Source organism: Carya illinoinensis, chromosome 14 (genome assembly GCF_018687715.1).
Source record: "Carya illinoinensis cultivar Pawnee chromosome 14, C.illinoinensisPawnee_v1, whole genome shotgun sequence".
NCBI lineage: Eukaryota > Viridiplantae > Streptophyta > Magnoliopsida > Fagales > Juglandaceae > Carya > Carya illinoinensis.
In genome coordinates, this window is record NC_056765.1 from 868,687 (window position 1) to 886,975 (window position 18,289).

At 37.4% G+C, this 18,289-nt stretch overlaps 3 protein-coding genes across 3 annotated transcripts; all 3 read left to right on the forward strand.

The window, feature by feature from the left end:
* The first annotated feature begins 48 nt into the window (after positions 1-48).
* On the forward strand, positions 49-5,409 carry LOC122294576 (protein LNK3). Its single transcript, XM_043103445.1, has 6 exons — positions 49-215; positions 887-1,254; positions 2,011-2,272; positions 3,792-3,908; positions 3,998-4,146; positions 4,709-5,409. The coding sequence occupies exons 2-6, from the start codon at positions 896-898 to the stop codon at positions 5,067-5,069; spliced, it is 1,248 nt and encodes a 415-aa protein (XP_042959379.1). The 5' UTR covers positions 49-215; positions 887-895; the 3' UTR covers positions 5,070-5,409.
* Positions 5,410-7,043: 1,634 nt separating this feature from the next.
* Positions 7,044-7,532, forward strand: LOC122294616 (protein MIZU-KUSSEI 1). Its single transcript, XM_043103507.1, has one exon. The coding sequence runs from the start codon at positions 7,044-7,046 to the stop codon at positions 7,530-7,532; it is 489 nt and encodes a 162-aa protein (XP_042959441.1).
* A 1,133-nt stretch (positions 7,533-8,665) lies between these two features.
* Positions 8,666-17,810, forward strand: LOC122294618. The gene is made up of 6 exons (XM_043103508.1): positions 8,666-8,817; positions 9,005-9,563; positions 10,966-12,216; positions 14,493-14,569; positions 14,751-15,312; positions 16,336-17,810. The coding sequence occupies exons 1-6, from the start codon at positions 8,783-8,785 to the stop codon at positions 17,587-17,589; spliced, it is 3,738 nt and encodes a 1,245-aa protein (XP_042959442.1). The 5' UTR covers positions 8,666-8,782; the 3' UTR covers positions 17,590-17,810.
* The last annotated feature ends 479 nt before the right edge of the window (positions 17,811-18,289 follow it).

The following is an 18,289-nucleotide window of genomic DNA, read 5'->3' on the forward strand; positions in this document are numbered from 1 at the left end:
TAAGTTTCTCTTTCCTTGTAATTAGAATATAAATTTCGCCTCTAAAACCTCAGCCGCCTCTGTTTTTATTTTGCAAGCTGGTACACGCCAAAGCTCCTTCATCAAGTATAATCATCGTGTGCCACTCATTTCTACCGGTTTTCTTTCATCTGGGTTGATTCTTTCTCTGAATCAGGAACTGGATCTTTATCATTTTCTCAGATAAGCTTCACAAGGTGAGTTTTTCCTTTGAATATTTCATCTGGGTTGCTAATCTATGTTCAAGTGCATGATAAAGTAACGAATCTTGTACGGTGATATTGTTTTGAGCAGAATTTTGATTCTTTCAGAGTCTTTGTTCTGTAGAGCTGGAGACTTTTTTCCTTCTTTGTTTTTTCCTAAATCATTCTTCTTAACTTATCTGGTGATACATTGCTTCTTGTGCTATATTTTTCTTTTTCAGTTACATGAAAAGTGTTTTTTTTTTTGGTTTCCGAGAAAAAGTAGGGAAAGGAAAGAAACTAAGCTTCCAAAGTTTAGAATTATCATCTGAGAACAGATTATTTTTCAACCTTTACTCAACTGAGCAGCGTACAGATGCCTGGTTAAGTGAAGGCCAGCTATTTTTTATTCCTTTTTACAAAAATAAATAAACCGAATATTACGAGTTTTTTAACTGAGACACACTAAAGTATAGAGAATCTCATATATCTCTGTGTGCGCGCGCGTGTCTAATCCCTTAAGGCCAGATCTGCTTGATCACCACTAATACATTATCTCTAAGTGACTCTTTTGTTTGTTATTTATTAAAAACATACTCTTTTCTATAATGATAATTTGATTTGTAATTGATGGGGTGCATGTTATGGTTCTTATGCTTCTTTCCTCTTCTTTTTTTTAATCTCAGATCAATCTTATGGATTGGTATTTTGGGAGTGGGATCAATGAGCTTGTTGTCCCCAAATACCAAGAATTATCAGATAGGCTTCCTTCACCAGACAGCTGGTCAAAATGGGGAATAGGCGCATTCAGGTCACCTAACAAATGCTTTGTCATGGATTCAAACTTGAAGGAACAAGAACTCGATTTGGATGCTAACAGTTTATGCAACGAAGTTGAGTTGGATGCTTTCCATGATAAAGATCAGTCCAGTGGTTCAAGCATATGTGAGGGATTGTCGGAGAAGTATTTTCAACGGAGATCACCTTCAGATGATCGGCCCGACTCCAAGCTTGACGACTTAGCAGGATTCGAACAGATGAATGACATTTTCTTGTACAAGCGTAACTTCTGGAATTTACTTGACTTACTGCATGTAGGAATTTTGTTAACAGCTTTAACTATGGCATTGTCGGAAGCCCAATGGAAATTAGATTTCTCCATGTTTCTATTGTTGGGTGGTCTTAAGCCTCAACCTCAAAAGCTAGTTCAAGAGGTGATGCTTTCCCTCGCATTTATAAACTGACCACCATCCCTTCTACAACCGATATGGGACAACCCCAATAATCTCCCCCTCACACATCGGGCCCTGGTCGGAGCAGCGACAACCTGTTTCTCCTACATACTATTGGGCCTAAAACTGTTGGTAAACCTGGGCTCTAATACAAGTGTTGGGTGGTCTTGGGACTTTCTCAACCTCAAAAGCTAGTTCAAGAGGTGAGGCTTTCCCTCACACTTATAAACTGACCATCAGCCTCTTTTACAACCGATGTGGGACAACCCCAACATATTTTTTCATGTACTGCACATATCCTTCCTCAAGATTTGGGCCATTTCAAACCATAGCAGCACTACCATGATGATTAAGATGTGTAAAGCATGACTTGATCAATTACCATCAGTTTTAGGGCTTTCCATTCTCTTTAGTGGTCACATTTAAAAATATAAATTTACATATTATGTGCCATTCACAACACAATTGAGCCATTCAATGTCCATCCATTGTCCAAATTCCTGCATGTTTGGTGTATTTAAGTGATGTATTCATCTTGTTTTTTGGACATCATCTCTTCTGGTTTTCATTTAATGCAGGAGTTCCTTACTTGAAGATCTGCCAGATACGGAAACTATAGATGAGTCATTTTACTTTTCTCCTGTATCCCAATGTGGTGTGATGCCGGGAGACAATCTAGATTCACAGTGTGTGCGGACGGATGCTAATGATACCGTGGGAAGGCCAATGCATCTCAAAAGAAACACCTTTTCTTCATTAATGGGGTGGGATAATCGAGACACAACTGCTTTACAGTTTCTTCCATGCAACTCAGATCAAATAGACTGTCCACCTGTAAAGGTTAGATTTTTCCTTCTGCTGGGTGTAGTGCTAATTTATCAATTGACATTGGTGTTACAAAATCTGGACCAACATGCATGGTTTACGCTTGGAACTATCAAGTGGTCTGGTTCCAGGCATGAACTGTTGGTCTGCAGACAAGCCTGATTAGCTAATAATGTATGTGCCTTCATTTATTGAAGAAAATGCATATTGAATGTACTTCACATATAGTATTAGCTTTGCAATACTAAGTTTTTCTTCTGGTATTGCTGAGGTACAATGACTTTATTGTTCCCTTCAACATTAGTAGCACATAAACTCTCTTTATTCTGTTTCAGACATCAAAACCCATAAATTTGCATGGTTAAAAGAATTTCCTGTACTTGTTTATGCACGAATGATGAGTTTGTTCTTATTACTTGTTTATATTATTTTTCTTTTTTTCTTTTTCTAAGTATTATATTAGCACCTTGCTCTCTATTTCAAGATCTAAATCTACAGGGTTATTCGCTTCAAAATGAATCTTATACATTCCAACATTCAGTGATTTTGTTATATTGTTTTCTGGTTTGAATTTTTTTTTTTTTTTTTTATAAGTAAAATAAATTATATTATCAAAAGAAGGCAAAAGCCTGATACAATGTTTAGTGACCACATCTAGGTTTGAAAACTTGAACCTACTTTGCTGCAAAATTGATCAGGAGGTTAAAGTGGGTATTCAAATTGTGGTTACTTTTTTGTTCTTTTTCAAATACCTCTAACCAATCATAATTGTCGATGTTCAATACCATTGCTTAAGATTTTTGTGAAGAACAATTTTAGCCAATTATGTGTTATATATTCAACTTTGTCAATCCAAATACTTGTCAATCAAGGTTTTGTTCACCTCTGTAATGCTTTTCAGAGCATTTTCTGATTCTATTGGCTTTCAGCACATGTGCATTATAATAGTTTTGGTGGTGAGGTGTGTTTGCTCTCAATATTTTTACACATTGCCCTGTCAAGTAACTGGTATCCATGTTAGAGAACCAGGCTGTGTTTGCTCTTGAGATTTTCTCCAGGTGGAAATATCTTTTGTAGTCACAAATGTTATAATAGTTGGCAGTCATTAAGGTACAGTGTAGTTCTTATTTCATTGATTTTTCTTTTTTTACACGAGCTTGAAAAATGAGTTTACCAGGTTTTGCGTAAGCAGGATGATGTAGTAGATTCATTTTGTAGAGCATGCAGGAATAACCTTGCAATGCCTAAGTGCTAACTGAGAATATCTACAGGAAATCATATTCTAGAGACACTGTTTTGAGTGAAGTTTGCATGCCACATGTTATCTTTTAATCAAGGGTGCAAAGAATGGAATTGCACAGAGAGAGAGAGAGAGAGAGAGAGAGAGAGAGAGAGAGAGAGAGAGAGAGAGAGAGAGAATATGTTCTCTCCACTATTATTTGTTCTGCATTTACTGCAAAAGTTGTGTTTTTTTTCAATACTTGTTTGAAGACACTGTCACAAGGTTAGCCAATCATCTTAATTTTCTTTCAAGGGGCCATTTGGAGAAGACAAGGTCTCTTGTGAGCAGCACAGCATGACTGGAAATTTTGGTAAGGAAACGTCACCCGAAGAATGTGTATTGCAGGAGCTTGAGATGGTGATGGCACAGGTGAAAACTAATAACTCGAGCTTTTCATCCATATACTAGGGAAAACTCCACTATTGCTCATCAAAGTTCCCTCTTTCACTTTTAAGTAGTTGACGGAGAAGACCCGGATCTGTTTTCGAGATGCCTTGTATCGCCTTGCGAAGAACTCAAAACAGCACGACATGGCAACGGAGAGGGAGGCTGGATATGTTGACATGGAAAAGCCCCCTCCATGGACACCCCATGATATGACAATGAGGTACGGTATAATTTTGCTGCCTTTTTGTTGTATATCAATAGTATACTCCCTATGTATTTGGGCTGTGCCTACTTTTCTATTAATAAAACTTTATTTTGCCTATAAAATATGTTGACGGTGTTCCAGAATCCCCATGTAAGCTATTCACTGTCATTGATTTTACAACGGTGGAATTACAAGTAAGAGGCATCGTCTATGGCAATAGGACAAATCTCGTTTCTTTAATATATTTTTTAAAGTTCGGGAAGCTCAGTGATAGCCAACTGTTCCTTTGATTCCTGAAGAAATAATCTTATTCCAGCAATAAGATAAATCCTACCTCGTTTGGTGTTCAAAAAGTTCCTTCTACCCGTACATGGATTTAAATTTCCGTGTGGTATTAACAGTCAACCTCATTATTAGGACAATCTCTGTTTTAGGGCATCAATACATCAGACACGTGGTCGTTAGACTTCCATCTTGGGAATGAGTTTCTATGCAATCTATATGATGTTTCTGTATCCTTGTCCTGGTTGCATTTGCAGTTGACCTCTCTTGATTCAAACATATATTTCATATTCAGGACTGGAGGTAAGAAAGCAATGGAATCTGAGACTAATGCAATTGACCGAGCCATTGCAAACCTCATGTTTAATGAACTGAACTTCAGTACAAGTGAACATTCCAGTGCAGCATCAGTAAACTCCAGTGGAGGAGTTGTTGGAGATAACGCACCACCAGTAAACTCCAAGCAAAATGTCGCCAGATCTACCAGACCAACGAATTACAGCTTGAATCAACCCAAAATCCGACATGTTCCACTCCAATCAATTTCACCAGATGATGCTGAAGTTCCAAAACTTGCTCAAACAGACCTGCTGCAAGCAACGAATTTACACACAGATTTCTCAAGAAACACTACAGAGTATACTGAAAAGATATAAATAAGCCTACTAAACAAATGCTGCAAGGAAGGGAAATCTTTCATACTGGAGTTTGGTTATTTGACATGATGGGGAAGGCGATCTGCTTGTAGATTGTCACGAAATCAGACCTTTGTGTAGCAAGAGAGCATGAAACCAATTCTATAATTTGCGTTTTACGGTTTGCATGTATATATACATATAGCAATATACCCTTTATAGTTAATTTGTGCACTGCAAGATAGTCAAGGTCTTATTGTACCAGCCCTAGCATACTGATGTAATTAGTGTAATATGATGACTGCTACAACAGCATCTTATATTAACCCCCGACATAAGAACATTACTAATGTTGCTTTGATTTTATTGTAACTTAAAGTACCTTAGGAATGTCCCCCATAGATCCTACCATGCATGCCTTAAGAGAAAAATCTTATGAGATTCTGTGTCGGCATAACGACCCCCGGCCGAAGTTTGCATCTTGGAGCTGGTTTTAGTGCCTATCCATAATGCCGGTCTGCCGGTGGCACATTAATTTGGCCACCTCAACAGATACATCGTATGTCAACCCCCACTAAGGTTGACCCCAAAAAGTTGGGAGTTTTCACAAGTAGTCAGCATGTTAACTAGAGGGCGGATGCAATCTTTCAAAAACCAACCTTTTTCATCAGAGCAGTATACTGGGGGATTCAATAAGCAGGGAAAAAAGGAAATGAAAGCAAAAGAACAGGAAGAACTAATTTCTAGGTATTTTTGAAGTGGAAAGTAGATTTTTCGTCTGCCAGATTGAAAATTAATGAACTATGTCACCCGCCATATGCAACAGCAAGGCTACAAAGAACGCCACAAATGAATGCAAACTCTGAGCTAATTGTATCTTGAGCTAAACAAATCGATCCATTTCATTTACCGAACCAGCTATATACCTATAACTTGTTACTGAATTACAGCCTAACCATAAGACAGAGCAATAATTATAACAAAAAATATACACATTTTCCACCGTAAGAAAAGAAAAGTAAAGAGAAACACCAAGCTAGCTAGGGTCCGATGGCAGTCGATCCCAACGTGCATCCCACAACTACTTACTCTTCATATACCCCACCCCCACGTACGAACCCCAACAAGGCCATCCATTCCACCCACCAAGCTAGCGCTTCTGATCCCTTCTTTCATATTAGGGGCAGTCATGGGCTTTCACCATCACCACCCCCTTTTGTGAACGAAATTGATAGCTATATGTTATCAACTCATATATGTACTTTTTATTTTTCTAAGCAGGATGAACATATCATATGTATATGGTATAAGAATGTGAGGACTAACTTTGGGAATGGCCAGTAGGCATGTTTGCTGACACTGCAGCACAAGCACCAGACATGGGCTCACACAGTCGAAGCCGTTTGTTTCCCATATATAATATTGCTTGCATTGACATCAGCCAAGTTAGCTAATTACTAAACTACAGCCTAACCATAACCCAGAGCAAAAACAACAACATTTGTCCACCTTAAAAATAAAATAAAATCTCAAAAGGTCAAAGGGCTGTCCCTACGTGCATTCCACAACTATTTCCTCTTCATATACACCGCCCCCACGACCACCAACAAGAACATCCACCCCAACAAGCGCATCTCATCAAAGACCCGCGCGCGCACACCTATACAAACCAATCATATCGCATACATGGCGGCGCCACAACCACAATCGCAACCATCACCAAACCTGCCACCTCCACCTCCATTGAGAGCAAGTAGTACTAGTTCCTGTTCCCCAGCAGCCACGGCAACAACACCATCCCCAGCCCGGCAGCCGCCTGTCTTCCTCCAGCCTTCCCATAAACGAAGTCCGTCCAAATCCACTAGGCTTCTCCGACGTTTTTGTTCTGTGCTCCAGTCATTCCCGATAATAACTCTCCCGTCCTGCAAGATCCCCATCTCGCTCCACGGAAGCCGGTTCCATGACCACAACGGCCACATTCATGGAGGGACGCACATGACTGGCACCATTTTCGGGTTCTGTAAGGCTAGGGTGAACCTTGCAATCCAAGAAACTCCAAGGAGTCTTCCTATTCTTCTTCTTGAGCTCGCAATACCGACGGGGAAACTTCTACAAGACATGGGAATGGGACTTGTTAGAATTGCATTGGAATGCGTAAAGCATCCCAACGAGAAGACCAAGATCGTCGACGAGCCGATATGGTCGTTGTACTGCAATGGCCGAAAATTGGGTTATGGTGTGAAGAGGGAGCCGACAGACAATGATTTGAACGTAATGCAAATGCTGCATGCAGTGTCAATGGGAGCAGGTGTTCTTCCCAGCGAAGTGATGACTTCGGATCATCAGGCGCAGGATACTGAGTTGATGTACATGCGAACGCAGTTCGAGCGGGTGATTGGCTCAAAAGACTCCGAAACATACTACATGATGAATCCTGACGGCAACAACGGGCCTGAACTAAGCATCTTTTTTGTTAGGATCTGATTATCCCGTATATGGAAATTGAGAGCTAGGCAAAGTCATGACTTGCATGAAAAAGTAAACTTTTCATACAATCGATTGATCATTGTATCATAGAAAATGATATATATGTGTGTGTGTGTGTGTGTGTGTGTGTGTGTGTTGCAAGTAGCTGTGTTGGTGCCAATTAATTAAGCAGATATATGCAGTTGCTTCTGGCAATTATCAGAGGCCCTGGCCTGCAGGCTAGCAAGGGAACCTCAAGTACTGGAGCGTGCCATAATTAACACTGTTAATTATTACCAGTGTTTCATAAGAGTTTTTGTTGTCTTTGGGAACTACACTGTACGTTGCAGTGAATGTGGAAGATAGTTCTCAGCCAAAAAAGAAATAAGAAAAAACAGAACGTGGAGGAAAGAAGTATTGGCACAACGTCCCAGCATCTCTGCGTGAATTGTGGGACTCAAAGGAATGATAAGGTTGAGCATAACTATCGAAGTAATAAGATTAAAAACTCCCACAATTCATGCTATAATAGTGGAGAGACCTTGAAGGATGAAGGAGTATCAATGGCAACAATTTCAACCCGAAATGATACTTCGACTAGTTAAGGAAATCTCAACAAATGGATTGAGCAAATCTCGGATTCAAAACAGAGTATATCTCGGATCATTTCTTGGAGTGTTGACGCAGCATATCTCAAAGGCAAAATAAATCAAATCACTCTCAGATGGTCTCGGTAATTTTGTTATCCCAATTTTTGTGTTTAAATAGAGGAGGTGATCCTCAGTAAGAAGTAACTAAATAAAATAAAATAATTACATCTCCAGCACAAATACAAAGTAGACTCTTCCTTTCTCCTTTTTTCAATTTCTCTTCTAGAAGTACAGAAACTGGGAATTCCATGCATAACCTGTTGCTGATAACTATATAAACAACAATATTACCAAGTAGCTAGCGATAGAAGACGAGCCTATAATTTCGTACTGTAGATCAGTATTCTTTGTTTTTTTTTCTTTGCACACTCAAACAGTATTGCCGTATATTGTCAACAATTCTCGTAATTACAGGAGAATTTTTAATTTTAATTCTTCAATTTTTTTTATTTACTTATTGCTTAATCATTATCCAAATATAAAATTCAATACAAATTTTTTAAATTTTAAAAAAATATATATATAATCTTTTCAGATTTTAATATAAAAATAAAATTAAAAAATTCAGGGGGTTTTCGTAGGCTTACTTTCCGTGACTGCTTGGGTTTATCTCCGATCATGTGGTGTCTCCGTCGAGCAGCTCACCGTTTCAAGTAACTCTTTGTCTCTTTCTTCGATGCTTCGATTCAAACACTTATAGAAATGGGGTTTCTTTTATCTGTTTATTTTCATTAAATAAAATTTTCTGGTTTATGGCAGCCACCAGTTATGCTCTTTGTGATAGCTTTGATCTCTATCTGTTACTCCTCGGAGTGCCTAATTTCTTTCTTTGATTCCTAGGAAGCAAGGTTACTGCCTTGAGGCTTCAAGGATTTTTGTTTCAAAATCGGACCGTACAAGTAATGTGAGAGGCGACGGAGGATGTATATGTTGTCCTGCACAATTAATTTCTCCTAAACTCCTTTCGGTAAAGTTGTTTCACCTCACTCCAGCTCTTGATAGAATCTTTGTGGGTAGTCGTAGTCTTTGTTCACTTGCGGATGAATGTAGCGGTGGGAAAACCCATGTGGAAGATAAATTTCTGGAACCTGAAACAACTGCAACAGTCGATGTAATTGTGGGCAGTAATGCCGAGGAAGAAGGTGGGGAAGTTTTAGCTTCAGAAACAGTGTTTTTGGATGATGATTTTTCAGATACTGAAAAAGGTGAGGGTGGTGAGGACTCTCACAAGAAAAAGGCTTATTTGGAGTTATACAAGGCTATAATGGACAGTCCAAGCCAATCTGTTGCCAGTATTCTTGATAAGTGGGTTGAGGAAGGGAATGATTTGGAACAACTCAGGATTTCTGGGATTATAATTAGGCTTCGGAGGCGTCGGATGTATAGCAAGGCATTACAGGTACTTATGTTTTTTCAAACGAACACTTTTTTTTTTTTTTACTTAAGAAAATAATTATATTGATGTGAATGAAATAGGCATAACCCATGTACACAGGAAATATACACAAAAGAACAACTAGATACATTCTAAACTAAAGACAAAGTCATGAGCATTGTTTCCATCAAGTACAATGGCCGTAAACCAAAGCATTTAAGTGTGCATAAAAAATTCTGAAGCTACTCCATTGTGGTTTCTTATCTTCAAAGCATCGCTCATTTCTTTCTAAACACGTACGCCACATGATACACTACGGGATCATTATCCACACTTTCGCCTCTTGAGGACACCCTTGAATTTCCTTCCAACAGGCCAATAAATCCTCAACTTTCTTAAAAAAGAATTGTCTCCTGGTTTTCTTGAACGGCATATCTTTTGCTTGCACTTTGCCTGTGACAATTTTGTCTATTAAAAGATGAAAATGATGACGTCTTTTGTGAGTTTGTCAGTGATTATCTTAAGGCTGTCCAGCTTAATAGGCAAACATGCTTTCAGATCCCTTATTGTGTAATGATCTTAGTGCATCAAACTTTGAAGTCAATTTGTTTTTATAAAAACAACCATCTCTCTCCACTAGGGTAAAGGTGCATGATAGATATGCTATTTGATATATTTGCTGATCCTTAGCATATTCCTAAAATATTAATAACAACTGATAAAAGAATTGCTGAAAAATTAAAAATTGTGGTTACCTCTCTAACCACCATTGGGACGATGTATATTTCTTACATTATGCATATCACCACCAACACATCTTAAAGCAGAGGAACCTCCATGGAATTTTTTCTTTGCTGATTGTTTGATGTCTGTCATCAGTCAGATTGTGGTTAGAATATTTTGCATTTAACTTGTTAGGCATTGGTTTTGTTTCCTGCTACTCATCAATGATGTCTTATTCTTGAAACTACAAGTTAAAAAAATGAAACCAAAACTTTTGCGTTGCAGTACAGTTCTGATCCATGGCAATTGCAGTCTGTAGGTCATACTTTGCATTTGAATCGTGTTGCAAGGTTGTGAATGAACAGATCAGAATGTAAAACACACTGATTTTATACCATTTCAAAGGAAAAAATATATATTTTTGTTGGGTTCCTTCGTAGCTTTCTGCCTAGGACGCAGAGCAGTCTTGGCCTTTTTTTTTTCCCCTGAAAATAAACAGTCAATTAACAATAACAGCAGCTCCCGGTGCAGATTAAACTCTTGGCCAAAATTCTACCACGCCTTATGAGTAACAATCTGAGATGGTCAAATTATTAGCTCAGTGATGGTATAAATGATGCAGCACAGGCAATATCATGAATAATAAAGCAGGATATGGTGGGAAATATTCATGAAGCTGACTCTATGTTTGTTCTTTTGCCAGTTCTTAGAGTGGTTGGAGACTACTAAGCAAGTTGCTCTTACTGAACAAGATTATGCTGCTCGCCTTGATTTGATTGTTAAAGTTCAAGGTATCCAAAAGGCAGAGAAGTACATTGAGAGAATCCCAACGTCGTTTAAAGGGGAATTAGTATACCGAACCCTCCTAGCCGGCTGTGTCCATTTTGTTAACATGAAAAAAGCAGAAACAGTGTTTGAGAAAATCAGGGAGCTGGAGTTGCCAATCATGGTTTTTGCTTTCAATCAAATGATACTTCTCTACAAAAGGCTTGACAAGAGAAAGGTAGCTGATGTATTGTCTTTAATGGAGAAAGAAAATGTCAAGCCGTCGCTTCTTACATACAAGCTCTTAGTAGACATCAAAGGTGAGTCCAATGACATTGTAGGAATGGAGCAATTGTTCGAGACTATGAAGACTGAAGGAGTATCACCCGACGTCCATGTTTTAACTGTCTTGGCTAAACATTATATATCTGGGGGGTTGAAACATAAAGCCGAAAATGTCTTAAAGGAAATTGAAGAGGAAAAGCGGAAGGGAAGTTTTGGGGCACACAGAGCGCTGCTGGGACTCTATGCTTCTCTTGACAATCCTAACGAGGTGGCTAGAATTTGGAAGGAATGCAAATTGTATCCCAGGATGAGTGAGTGCATTGCAGCTATAGAAGCTTGGGGCAAGCTGGGAAAAGTTGAGGAGGTAGAAGCAGTCTTTGAAATAATGCTTCAGAAGTGGAAGGGACTCTCTTCAAGGAAGTACTGTGCACTTTTGAAAGTTTATGTTGACCAAAAGCTTGTGACAAAGGGGAAGGAATTTGTGAAGCGGATGGAAGATAGTGGGTGCTGGGTTGGCCCTTTGGCTTGGGACGCATTGGTGAGACTCTCTTTGCTAGATGGGGAACTGGAGAAAGCTGACTCCATTTTGCACAAGGCAGCTCAGCAGAACCGGCAAAGGGCATCATTCAGCACTTACATAGTTGTCATGGAACAGTACGCAAAGCGGGGTGATATACATAATGCTGAGAAATTGTTCCACAGAATGAAGCAGGGTGGATATACCGGCCGCCTCAAGCCATTTGATATTCTGATTCAGGCATATATCAATGCCAAAGTTCCTACATACGGGTTTCTAGAGAGGATGAAAGCAGAGAACATATTTCCAAACAAAGCATTTACCTTACAGTTGGCACAAGCCGATCCGTTCTTCCGGAAGAACAGGGCATTGGATTTGCTTGATCTATAAAGGTTAGCTTTGCTGGAGTTTGCAATATTAACGTCTTACTTTAAAAGTGGTTGATACTTTCTGAAAAGCCTTTTGTTGAAGTGTTTTGATTCTTTTGCATTTCAATCCAAATTTTATTAATCAATTCTCAGGTTCTTTGTCTATGGAACCAAAAGTGCAAGAGAAAAACTTGTTATTGGAAATTATACGAAAATTGCAACAAAAAAAAAAAAAAAAAAGGAATACAAATCTAGCGGATGCAGCAATTAGTCTGATGTTTGAAATTTAATAATCGACCATTTCATTTCTTTAGTTCGTTGAACACTTCTCAAACCTTGTTTATTCAAACAGTATTTGATTTAGGTATGTTTGAGCCTAAATAATGTCCTACCTTTTCCATGATCGCCTCTTCCTTTTAACCCCTATCTTCCGGTTTGAAATTATGATCAACCATGTGAGTGTCTCCTTAATTTTTCCTTTTGTGGTATCTGCCAAAGTTTGGCACTAATTTGACTTCACCACAGAAAATTAAGAGCAAATTAGGGGTGCTACCCGCACCATATGGTGCGGGGGTAGCCCCCTCCCCACACCCTGCCCTGCATGGTGCAGGGGTGGGGTTTTCCCATCCCACCCCCCTCTCCGCCTTATTTTTACTTCAAATATGAACTACATTTCTCTATTTTTAAAAATTATTTCTAGATTTAAAAGTGATCAAAAATATATTTTTAGATCCAAATTGTAAATTTAAATTTTGTAAACATGACTATAATTTAAAAATTATGTAATTTTTAAATTTGCTAGTGCATATTTTGTGTAAGTTGTAGTGTAGTAATTTTAAACTATATAGTTTTTAAATTTGCTAATGCATACTTTGTAAACAAGTCTATAAATTGTAATATATATATATATTTATATATACACAATTTGTAAAATATAAATATATATAAACATATATTTATGTTTTTGTATATATATAAATATTTGTGTTTATATATATATATATATATATAGGCGGGAGCGGGGCGGGGTTGGGCCCTCCCCGTCCCCCGCACCCTGCTGCCCACCCCTAGAACAAATAACCAGACATCAAAGCCTAGGCAATTGAGTTATACCCCAATTGTTTGGCAGTCAATTCCGTTTTGATTGAAAAACATTCTCATCTTATTTTATTATTATAATTTTTTTAAATTTCTATACAAAATATAATAAATAATTCAAAATTTTCAAATCTAAAAATAATAATAATATTAAAAAAATAATATTCTAATAATATTTTATTTAATTTTCATCTAAAATTATCTCATCTCATCTCATTATTCAAACCGTACTTGATGAAACAAGAACAAAAGCTATATTGCAGTGAAAACTCAGCTGGATTGTAGTAGCCTCTAGAAGTAAATTTGTAGCATTTTTAAACGCATTACAAAAGAATATTTTTCTTTCAATTTATGTACAACAGGGGGTCAAGAATATCCTACAACTCATCCCTCTGCTAGCCTTAAGCGCGGAACAATATTCATTGATTGGAGCTCCTGAAAGCATGCAATTGAAAAAAATTCAATACAACTTTTTTTATTTACTCGTTACGTATTCATTATCCAAACATAAAATTTAATAAAAAAATTTTAAATTTTTTTTAAAAAATATATAATTTTCTCAGATTTTAAAATAAAAAAATATTAAAAAATATAATTTTAACTTTATAATTTTGTTATTCATTTCCTTTTTTATCAAAATCTTGTAAAATATCTTAATTCAAACTATTTTCTTCTATATATTCACAAACTATTTCATTACATTTAACATAATTTGCATTTTTTTTCATTAATCGAATGGTCGGCTGCTAGGTTGTTATCAGTGTTTCGAAATTTCACAATCTTTTTTTTTTTGTTTTTTGTTTTTAATCTTAAAATATTAAAGAACTTATAAAATTTGAGAAATATAATTTAATTTTATAAATTTTTATGAGTATATTTTTTAATTTCTTTAAACTTTAGAGATTTAAGTTAATTTTGATATATTGCTAGGCTAATTCTAATAAGCGCTTGGTGAATCAAAAATAAAAATAAATTAAAATATACAAATATATCAGTAGTCACTTTTATTTCCTTAATTTAAAAAAAACATATTAAATGGACGAACGTTCAAATACAGACATCATGTAACAAAATAGTATTAGACATTTATAAAAAAAAAATATATATATATATATATATATATATATATATATATGTATTAGACATTAGTTCGGAGGCTCGGAGAGTACAGAGGGTTTACGTCGGCTTTGAAGGAAGTACCCTTTCCGTGACTGGTTGGGTTTATCTCCGTCTTTGATCATGTGGTGTCTCCGTCGAGCAGCTCACCCTTTCAAGTAACTCTTCGTCTCTTTCTTCGATTCAAACACTTATAGAAATGGGGTTTCTTTTATCTGTTTATTTTCATTAAATAAAATTTTCTGGTTTATAGCAGCCACCAGTTATGCTCTTTGTGATAGCTTTGACCTCCACCAGTAACTCTCCTCGGAGTGCCTAATTTCTTTATTTGATTCCTAGGAAGCAAGGTTACTGCCTTGAGGCTTCAAGGATTTTTGGTTCAAAATCGGACGCTACAAGTAATGTGAGAGGCGACGGAGGTAGTATATGTTGTCCTGCACAATTAATTTCTCCTAAACTACTCCTTTCGGAAAAGTTGTTTTACCTCACTCCAGCACTTGATAGAATCTTTGTGGGTAATCGTAGTCTTTGTTCACTTGCGGATGAATGTAGTGGTGGGAAAACCCATGTGGAAGATAAATTTCTGGAACCTGAAACAATTGCAACAGTCGATGCAATTGTGGGCAGTAATGCCGAGGAAGAAGGTGGGGAAGTTTTAGCTTCAGAAACAGTATTTTTAGATGATGATTTTTCAGATACTGAAAAAGGTGAGGGTGGTGAGGACTCTCACAAGAAAAAGGCTTATTTAGAGTTGTACAAGGCTATAATGGATAGTCCAAGCCAATCTGTTGCCAGTATTCTTGATAAGTGGGTTGAGGAAGGGAATGATTTGGAACAACTCAGGATTTCTGGGATTATCATTAGCCTTCGGAGGCGTCGGATGTATAGCAAGGCATTACAGGTACTTATGTTTTTTCAAACGAACACTTTCTTAAAAAGGAATTGTCTCCCGGTTTTCTTGAACGGCATATCTTTTGCTTGCACTTTGCCTGTGACAATTTTTTCCATTAAAAGATGAATGAAGACGTCTTTTGTGAGTTTGTCGGTGATTATCTTAATGCTGTCCAGCTTAATAGGCAAACATGCTTTCAAAGCCCTTATTGTGTAATGATCTTAGTGCATCAAACTTTGAAGTCAATTTATTTTTATGAAAACAACCACCTCTCTCCACTAGGGTAAAGGTGCATGACAAATCTGCTATTTGATATTTTTGCTGATCCTTAGCATAGTGCTAAAATATTAATAACAACTGATAAAATAATTGCTAAAAAATTAAAAAATGTGGTTACCTCTCTAAAAAATTAATAACATCTTAAAGCAGAGGAACCTCCATGGAAGTTTTTCTTTTCTGATTGTTTGATGTCTGTCATCATTCAGATTGTGGTTAGAATATTTTGAATTTAACTTATTAGCCATTGGTTTTGCTTCCTGCTACTTAACAATGATGTCTTATTCTTGAAGCTACAAGTTAAAAAAATGAAACCAAAACTTTTGCGTTGCAGTACAGTTCTGATCCATGGCAATTGCAGTCTGTAGGTCATACTTTGCATTTGCATCGTGTTGCAAGGTTGTGAATGAACAGATCAGAATGTAAAACACACTGATTTTATACCATTTCAAAGGAAAAAATATATATTTTTGTTGGGTTCCTTCGTAGCTTTCTGCCTAGGACACAGAGCAGTCTTGGCCCTTTTTTTTTTTTTTCCCTGAAAATAAACAGTCAATTAACAATAATAGCAGCTCCCGGTGCAGATTAAACTCTTGGCCAAAATTCTACCACGCCTTGTCAGTAACAATCTGAGATAGTCAAATTATTAGCTCAGTGATGGTATAAATGATGCAGCATAGGCAATATCATGAATATTAAAGCAGGATATGGTGGGAAATATTCATGAAGCTGACTCTATGTTTGTTCTTTTGCCAGTTCTCAGAGTGGTTGGAGACTACTAAGCAAGTTGCTCTTACTGAACGAGATTATGCTGCTCGCCTTGATTTGATTGTTAAAGTTAAAGGTATCCAAAAGGCAGAGAAGTACGTTGAGAGAATCCCAACGTCATTTAAAGGGGAATTAGTATACCGAACCCTCCTAGCTGGCTGTGTCCATTTTGTTAACATGAACAAAGCAGAAACAGTGTTTGAGAAAATCAGGGAGCTGGAGTTGCCAGTCACGGTTTTTGCTTTCAATCAAATGATAATTCTCTACAAGAGGCTTGACAAGAGAAAGGTAGCTGATGTATTGTCTTTAATGGAGAAAGAAAATGTCAAGCCATCGCTTCTTACATACAAGCTCTTAATAGACATCAAAGGTGAGTCCAATGACATTGAAGGAATGGAGCAATTGTTTGAGACTATGAAGGCTGAAGGAGTATCACCTGACGTCCATGTTTTAACTGTCTTGGCTAAACATTATATATCTGGGGGGTTGAAACATAAAGCTGAAAATGTCTTAAAGGAAATTGGAGAGGAAAAGCTGAAGGGTAGTTTTGGGGCACACAGAGCGCTGCTGGGACTCTATGCTTCTCTTGACAAACCTGACGAGGTGGCTAGAATTTGGAAGGAATGCGATTTGGATCCCAGGATGAGTGAGTGCATTGCAGCTATAGAAGCTTGGGGCAAGCTGGGAAAAGTTGAGGAGGCAGAAGCAGTCTTTGAAATAATGCTTCAGAAGTGGAAGAGACTCTCTTCAAGGCAGTACTGTTCACTTTTGAAAGTTTATGTTGACCAAAAGCTTGTGACAAAGGGGAAGGAATTTGTGAAGCGGATGGAAGATAGCGGGTGCTGGGTTGGCCCTTTGGCTTGGGACGCATTGGTGAGACTCTCTTTGATAGCTGGGGAACTGGAGAAAGCTGACTCCATTTTGCACAAGGCAGCTCAGCAGAACCGGGAAAGGGCATCATTTAGCACTTACATAGTTGTCATGGAACAGTACGCAAAGCGGGGTGATGTACATAATGCTGAGAAATTGTTCCACAGAATGAGGCAGTGTGGGTATACCGGCCGCCTCAAGCCATTTGATATTCTGATTCAGGCATATATCAATGCCAAAGTTCCTGCATACGGGTTTCTAGAGAGGATGAAAGCAGAGAACATATTTCCAAACAAAGCATTTAGCTTACAGTTGGCACAAGCTGATCCATTCTTCCGGAAGAACAGGGTATTGGATTTGCTTGATCTATAAAGGTTAGCTTTGCTGGAGTTTGCAATATTAACGTCTAACTTGATGCAAATTTTTAGTAGTTTTATAGAGGAGGGAGAGGGAGAGAGAGAGAGAGATGGACTCACAGTTTTCGTAATGTGACCTAGGAATTTTCTCAAAAAGTGGTTGATACTTTTTGAAAAGCCTTTTGTTCAAGTGTTTTTATTATTCTTTTGCATTTCAATCCAAATTTTATTAATCAATTCTCAGGTTCTTTGTGTATGGAACCAAAAGTGCAACAGAAAAGCTTGTTATTGGAAATGATACAAAAATTGAAAAACCAAAAAAGATACAAATCTAGCGGATGCATTACAATCTTAACATATCTGGCAGCAATTAGTCTGATGTTTGACATTTAATAATTGACCATTTCATTTCTTTAGTTCGTTGAACACTTCTCAAACCTTGTTTATTCAAACAGTATTTGATTTAGACATGTTTGAGCCTAAATAATATCCCACCATTTTCAAAAAAAGATGATATTTACAATCGTGACTGTATCTAACGTTACTCGTAACAATATAAGCTAAGTTTTTTTTAGAAGATAATAACAGACGGTGGATTTGAATTATCACAGTGCATTGTTGTAATGATTGCCTCTTCCTTCTAACCCCTATCTTCCGGTTTGAAATTATGAACAACCAAGTGAGTGTCTCGTTAATTTTTCCTTTTGGGGTATCTG